Source organism: Dufourea novaeangliae, unplaced genomic scaffold, assembly GCF_001272555.1.
Source record: "Dufourea novaeangliae isolate 0120121106 unplaced genomic scaffold, ASM127255v1 scaffold96, whole genome shotgun sequence".
Classification (NCBI taxonomy): Eukaryota; Metazoa; Arthropoda; class Insecta; order Hymenoptera; family Halictidae; genus Dufourea; species Dufourea novaeangliae.
In genome coordinates, this window is record NW_015373974.1 from 1,235,507 (window position 1) to 1,243,461 (window position 7,955).

General features: G+C 39.1%; 1 protein-coding gene across 1 annotated transcript; it reads right to left on the reverse strand.

The window, feature by feature from the left end:
• Positions 1-1,860: 1,860 nt before the first annotated feature.
• LOC107187008 (chondroitin proteoglycan 2-like) lies at positions 1,861-7,236 on the reverse strand. Its single transcript, XM_015574996.1, has 5 exons — positions 7,176-7,236; positions 3,723-3,983; positions 2,869-3,063; positions 2,154-2,349; positions 1,861-1,959 (listed from the first exon to the last, which is right to left on the reverse strand). The coding sequence occupies exons 1-5, from the start codon at positions 7,234-7,236 to the stop codon at positions 1,905-1,907; spliced, it is 768 nt and encodes a 255-aa protein (XP_015430482.1). The 3' UTR covers positions 1,861-1,904.
• Between the last annotated feature and the right edge of the window lie 719 nt (positions 7,237-7,955).

A 7,955-nucleotide genomic window follows, 5' to 3' on the forward strand; every position in this document is an offset into this window, starting at 1 on the left:
GACTCTTAATGTTCCCTTCCAGACCGGTTTTCCTCGTGCACAACCGGTTACGATTGTTGCACACTACAGGAACCGCCATTGAACAGTCATTTGGTTACAGAGAAGTCTGATGACTTCAGAGAGTGAACTTGAGAGATACGTTACAAGCAATGTTGCTCGAAAGTCATCTCGGCGCTCTATTCATTATTTTTCTAATAACGATAGAACATAAGGAACCGTGTTATTTATTGTAAATATTTATTTCGAGCCATATAACGCTACTTTCTTCAGGGTACTTCCGTTCCCTTCGCTTATATGATTAGGATTTTCTAAGATTTTGCATTTTACCAACACAGAAAACAGTCGTCAGACGTGGGAGTCAACGCGTGAACAATTTTGTAATATGTCCCTCTCTCACTCTGCACCATCGATCCCAAAGAAACGCAGTCAAAGTTTACACTAGAATGAGAAAAGGTGATGAAATATTACTGGAAAGGGATTAACCGTTTATTTTTCTACGCTGTTATATTTCCAATCCCGGTGAAATTTACCCGATGGATCCCGTTAATTCGGATCCGTAGATTCAGCAGATAATCAGCGAATACCAGCTCCCTCTGAAATTCCTTGAGGAACGTTTTAGGTTGTGTATTACCGTATTTAATCCGGATTAACGTGGCTTCACCGTGCCTCGTGTGTTCCCTTGTAGTAATAATTAATTACTCGCGAAGAGTACACTGTGTGCTGTTTCTCTGTATTGCAAACAGATATGGATGTTTCTATATATGTATACACACTTGAGTGTCTATGCACGTGTGGGCGGGCGTGGATAATACATCACGGATGCAATGAGATCGCGTGGATAAGTCGATTGGAAATTCGCCGTGTGCATCTGAGACGCGTAATTAATTATCCACGATGATAATTGAAAAATTCTTTAAATATTGAAACATTATAATTATTATTTAATCAAAATTTCGTCAAATCGAATGCACACGGTGATCCTCGATCGTGATCAGGATCTACTTCGTCGTCAATTATCTCAAAAAAAAAAAAAATGAAATTTCCCATCGTTTATTTTCCAGTGCAACAAAATGGTAGAACAACTTCTGTTACTATTATAGATACATTGTATGTTTCACTGCGCGTAATTTCATTTAACGTATTAATTATCCGAGAGCGTATGAATTATACATATCACGGTCGTGGAGGTAAAATCCACTGATTTGCAATTATTATTATACTGTAGTTTACTCATCGTCGTGGTTCGCTGAACAAGCGGGTCGATTAATGCATATTCAGTCGTAAATTGAACGTAGATTAGTTAATCGAGAATTTTATTTCACTGATTTTGCCTCCATGGCCAAATTTTTTATATATAAATGCAGTTCTTTTAGAACTGAAACCCCCCGATATCATGTTCTCCGTTCACTTCACAATCCAGAAACCGGATTCTGCTCAAAGATTCGTTAATTGCCGACTTAATTTGGGGCTGACCGTCGTGAAAATGAGAATCGTGTAGCGTTTAAGGTGTATTTCCATTTGAAAAATTAAATGTCCACCATAAATATTTTACGTAAATGAGCTCTCTATGTGTTAGAGATAAAGCCCCGTGGCCGCATAATGTATGGTGTAAAAGTTCGATGATTAATGCAAAGTCACGTGTACAAATCGATTAATAAACAAGAAAATCGGATGATCGCACGATTAACATGTGCACTGTCCCTCGTTTTACGAATTTCCGTTTCCAAAATGGAGGTGACATATGGTGAAAAAAAATATTCCAACGTATCTTAACAATTTTTATATTAAACAAATCGTTATACAAATTTGTACCAACAATAATTGCAAGATTCTTACGATATATCTAGTTACATATAAATATTTACATTATCAATTATGGCATCAGGCGTTCTTGGAATCTTCTTTCAAAACAGAGGTCTGCTCACTTGCCTGTCCAGTATCGACGATTCCGGTGGCTCACTGGAAAAAATAAAATAATCAATCATATATTGTAAAAGTAAAAAAAATAGCGTTAATTATCATTGAATGTGGATTAAAAAATCAAAGTTACACAGAGGAGGGGTAGAAGAATGTAAAGAAATTTAAATTGAACTTATTGAGGAGAAAGATATTTGTACTATTTTCTAAGATATTCAAAAAAAGTGTGATCTTACCATCCAGTGACGTTTACCGCCGCGTCACAGGTGTTGATAAGTTCGTTGAATGCGTTTCCTTCGCCGCAATTTTGCAGTCTTGGGCGACCGTTTACACAAACGTAGTAGCGTTGACAATCGTGCACACTACGGTAGAACTGTGTAGCACCGAAGAAATCGTCGCTCTTCACTTCTGGGCACCGGAAGCCGAGGAAGGCTACAAATATTGATCATTAACATCAATATTAATTAATCCCACACATGTAAACTAGCATAAGAAGTGTTCCTAATTATTGTAACAAGTGTAATTTAAGATTTAAATGATCTTGAATCTTGATCTATATTCCATTTGTTAAACAATACCGATTCAAAGATAAAGCCTGCAGAATCTCCAAAGAGGAGTTAATCAGAATTAATCAGAAGATTAATACTCCAAACTGTAATTTGGTTGGGAAGGTATAGGGCCATTTTAAAGAAGTTAAAGTGATCCCCTAAGTTTGTCTGAATGTTGATGTATAAATTGTTTGTAAAATAATTCTGATTAATGGAGAAATTAATAGAATTAATAGTAGTAAAATATAGTAATTTGAATTCATTAGAGGATTAATATTCCAGAATTTGATTGAATGAAATCCAATAAGTGTATTTAAGTCTGAAATGTGTCCATCTGATTTATGGGGAGGCTTTAAGTGGCATCAGTGACGAAAGTTAAAGTGAAACTGGAAAAACCACTTACCCTCTGCGTCGCAATCGGGAACTTGATCCGGCCAGTCGCACCTGTAACTTTCAGGGTTAAATGCCAACCCCTCGGGACAGTCGAAAACGTAGCCCCTGCCGTCAGCACAGTTCATGAATTGGCCGCAGTTCTGAAAGTCTCCGACTTTGAAGTAACCATACTGGTGGGGACAGTCGTTTGTTGGCTGTGGAGGTTCTATAAAATTAAGATACATTAACAAATTACAAAATATTAAATAACGCATTGCATTTTCACTATTCAATTAATAACAATTATATTGTTCTAGGTAGTATAATGGGCCCCTCTCTATGAGCTGGACTAGTAGTTTGGTGAAGTACAGAAGTAGGTAGATATTTGTTAAAATTCTTCAATTTTACAATATCAACAGTACAGACTTTAAAATTTTTGTAAATCAAAAGGGATTGAATCCTCCTAAACTGTATTATCAAAGCCAAATCTTTAAAAAAATATTCAACTTTGCCTTCATGTCAGCCACTCATCAATTTCTGGGGTCCAATCGCCCCATTCATCTCAAAAATAACACAGATTTCACCAAAAAATTATTTAACCCTTGGAGTGCGGTGACCGAGTCCATTTGGACCCGAGTGTTTAAAACCCATATCTAACTCATCGATTTATAAATATAAATTAAGCCACTGTCTCTAGGAATATTAAAAATATTCATTTTAATATAAAATATTCATGAATAACATAATTTTCTTCCAGTTTCAAAATGGACACCAAAAGGACCGCCGACCATCCCCTATTATGGATCATCTTCAAGAAGATAAACGGTTAAAAATATTATATCGATGGATGTAGAAAATAGAACGAATAAATAACGAGGTACTGACGGCGATTAGGTCTGCCCTCGCAGTTGACGTCAATGGGGTAGCCGCACGGGTAATTAAATCTCGCCTCGGGGTTGAAGAGCAGACCCTCGGGGCAGAGTTTCTCTTCAGGGACGCCGTCGATGCACTCTATATAGGCGTCGCACTGATTACCGATCGGGAAACGACCGTTCCTCTCCGGGCAAGAGGCTGACGATTGTCTCTGGGCGACTTGATGATCCAATTGATTCCCTGTCGCCGAGAAACGCTGATACTGACTGAGGGCTGTAAGAATAAACAATATTCAAATTTTCGTCTTTACTGCTCCCAATTATATTTCACACGAATATTCCTAAACTACGGATTTTTATGGAAAATCACATTTTAGAAGATTGTTCATAAAGAGAAATACGAAAGTAGAAATTTCTTTCTTTCCTTAAGTATCTTATTGGGTCCAAAAGAAAGTGAAAAATTCGTTCCCAGATAACACATGACGTCTATTTTAGGTCTAAGGCGTCTTTAAGCCGTCTTCAAGGCGTTATTGTGCGTCTTGTGCTATCTGGGTTGCATCTGAGGGAAAGTTTTGTAGAGTTAATCATTACAAGTTAATCATTATTCCAGAATTATTCTAGGTTCGATCCCTGGAACACGCGAAAGTTACGAATTCACTGCAGTATCGAGCACTCCGCGCGACTACCAGGAGAACATAACTTCTTACGTAACGTTTATCCGCCGACACGGCCGAAGAACGACGAGGCTATTACGCGAATCTTAATTTCAAACAGGCGAGCATTAATCTGTCGCCCGTTTCAGTATTTCAAACGTTTCTCAACCGATTTACGAAACCCCTGTAATTTATATCGTCTTCCGTCAATCTGTTCGTCCAATTCCGAACGCGCTCGATTCTCGACAGACGTCTTCGAGCATAAATCAAAACATTTATTATTCTCCATCAGGCTGTAAAGCCTTTCACAGTCATTCCAGACAGGAAACAATAAATCTGATGTTGCTCCAAAATTGCTAGATAGATCGTCAGGGCCTATGGATGGGTCAATCGCGACCATAGACCCTATTTACGTCCAAACGCTTAACCCTCAAAGCAGGGCTCATGGAAGCGAAATGTTGGATCAACAGTGATCCAAAACTCTTCGTTCAACATCTACGCCTATGGCCGGGTCCATCGTGACCCTAAATAGATCCTTCCTCTAAATGGTTAACCTTCAACGCACGGATCACTAACGTAAGTGACTAGGTCATTTCGGACCCCAAGAATCTTTCACTCCTGAATAAAAACTTAAATACATATTTATGTTAAATTGGAAAAAAATATTTTGTTTCAAATATTAAATACATATTTATTTTATATTGGGAAGAAAATATTTTGTTCGTAATATGAAATAAACATTGTACGTATATTTAAATATTAAAAAGAGATTGAATGTCTTTTTAATATTGTATGAATATATATTCAATATTTTATGCTATTAAGGATCGTTTGGTAGTTTTCGAAAAAGTATGTCCAACGAAATTCCCTAATTTTTGTACCTTCTTACAGGTGAATCCCTCGATCGCAGGTGGTATTGGGTAACTTGTCGGAGGGGGCCCCGTTGCATAACCCAGACACCTTGAAGACGAAAAAATAACCGGTTCCAACGCGAGCGTGCACACACCACGCCGGAGAAAGTTCGGCGATGCGATGCGACCTCTGCGAAGCCTCTGCATTAGCATAATATAGGATTGCGAAATATGGGGACTCTGGCCCCTGAATGAACGTCCGTTGGACGACAGGTCGGTTGGATGGACCAGTGTTTCCGGAAGCTGTGACGTCGAATCTTCACTTTAGTTAACGATTTCAGGCTTTCACAGCCCCTGCAAGGAATTTTAATGCTTCAAACTGTTTCTGTCCATTGGCCACCTTAACCAGGTACTTAGAATCTTCACATAATCAGAAAATACTGGCCAAGTGAATTGTCAAACTGAAGAGACAGTTCTCACACTCTTTGAGGCATTCGGGCACCCAGGCTGTGGTCTTTGATATTAACGATGACACTGAGTAATTGTATGTAATTCTACCTACAATGTTTTTGAAACGTTGGAAAATTAATTCTGTAAGGTTTACACCTGAGAACTATATCTTCATTGTGATCAAGGTCCAGGATCCACTTGGTCAATGTTTTGTGATTTAATCAGGTGAAGGTTTTACCTGTGGCCAATCGACGAAAATAGTTCGACCCATTGAAATTCGTCTGGCGATACTGGCCTGCGGTGGTGAAATATTCAAAGCTATCGGGCGTTGCGTCATCGGTGCTTGAACGCAGTTGGGGACGAAACATCGTGATGGAAGTTGGGGTGATTTAATCCGGGGAATCCCGGAGGATCCTGTCGGTTTCGTGGTGGTATGTAAATAGGGTGCTTTAGAATTTATGCTGGTAGGAGAGTTTCTTGAGTGGTTAAAGGGATTAATATGCTACGTCTGGTATTCTAAGAACAGGTTAGCAGAGATAGAGACTAAGAGGAATCTAGAAACTAGAAGTCTAAATTGCTGGAAGATCTAGAAACTTAGATTTATCTATCAGAAATCCAGGATTTGGAGGATCTATCAACTGGAGACCTGAGAAGCTGTAAAAATTAGAAGGACAAATAGAGAATCAGATATCTGGATTGATAGTATCCTCCAAGAAATACTAGAGGACTAATTGTAAGACAGTTCTATCTCTTATTCTTAACTGCATACAGGCCACGTATGAGCTGAAAGTATATTCACAAGTTGGAAGGACCAGATTTAATGAGAATGACACTTGGATCTACAAAGGATGATGATGTCACTCACTATTGGTGGGCCTAGAATTTCAATCCTAGGTCATCAGGACTAAGAAGAAGAGATACCCCCTACATCTTTCAAGGTAGCTATGGATCACTACAGGACTGATAGCACCATTTAACCTCTTCTAGGACTCAGTCGCCTAGCAACTATCCATCGACTCTTGGGCAGTATATAAAAAATGAAGCAGGGTATCCAGATACACCTGACTCTATCCATCCAAAGAACTGTCCTCCAAACACCAGATGTCCAATACTAGACCAGACACCAGACGATCGATCCTGGAAGAGCAATTGCCCAACAACTGAAACGATTTAGGACCCCAGCTCTGTCAATTCCATGGCTTCAAATATCAACAGAATCCTCAATTATAGCCCTGAATCTCGCCTTCACACTCGTCGAAGATTCCCAGAATCTAAATATCGAACCCAGGATCTTAACCCTACATCCTCGAAGATTAACAGATCCCCCAACTAAATTGGTCAACGACCTAAATACGTTCACTGAGAAAATCCTTCCAAAAGGGATCGAAAGGACGATCGAAGCCTATGCCCAAGGATTAGTCACACAGTGTCCATTGTGGAGGATGTTTGCGCAAATCCTCGTCTCGCTTTCACGTAGATACGATCACCGCGGGGATTCAGTGATTTACTCACAGGCTGCGATCGCGAACAAGCCGCAGGCAATCACCAGATGAACGATCGTCTTCGAGGCCATCTCGAGCTACTGCTGCTGTCCCGCTACCAAAACGAACACTACGTCCGCCAGACTGTGCCCCACGAGCTTTTATCATCTTTGGTCGCGAGAGGGGAGGAGGGAACATCACACGACCACCACTTGTCCGGTTCATCACTGATTTTCGTCGTTCCAGGACCTGGACTAGGGTCCTTAGCATCGAGATTGTGTGAACATCGTTGCGTAATATCTGTTTTCGACCGTTTAATCGAAATAATTGCAGATTAGCAACGGGAGATGGCTTCTTTTAGAGTTTTCGATCTATTTATTGATGATGGCCCGTGTTTTAGGTTATGTTAGTTACTTTAATTTCGTTTGTTTGTCACATTTAGAGTTATTTCGATGGTTTTTGACGGCTCAGATTCCTTTTTAGTGGAGTATTTGATTTTATTGTTGTGATTTGGGTTAGTATAATTTGAGGAAGTTTGCTAGTGGAAGAGTCCATTTTGTTTCTGATGCTCTTGAAATTTACTTCGAGGGTGGATAGTGACGAATTTCGAAGCATATCATTAGGTATTACTCTTTCTGCATACCTACATATTTAGTTTAACTTAATTTAATGTAATTTCATTTCATTTTTACGAGTAAAAAGCCTATTTTACAATATGCGACTCAGGACGTTCCGGCACATAGATACAACAAATACTAGGATTAAGGTGAGACATACTAATAATAAGAATAAAATTACATAAGTGATTAAG

Bases quoted from the DNA above. Each gene is read 5' to 3' on its own strand.
- LOC107187008 (XM_015574996.1), bottom strand. From the start codon at position 7,236: ATGGCCTCGAAGACGATCGTTCATCTGGTGATTGCCTGCGGCTTGTTC. The intron at 3,064-3,722 runs GTCAGTACCTCG...TTAATTTTATAG, and splicing joins CGAGGGCAGACCTAATCGCC to AACCTCCACAGCCAACAAAC. The intron at 1,960-2,153 runs GTAAGATCACAC...TATTTTTTCCAG, and splicing joins GCGGTAAACGTCACTGGATG to TGAGCCACCGGAATCGTCGA.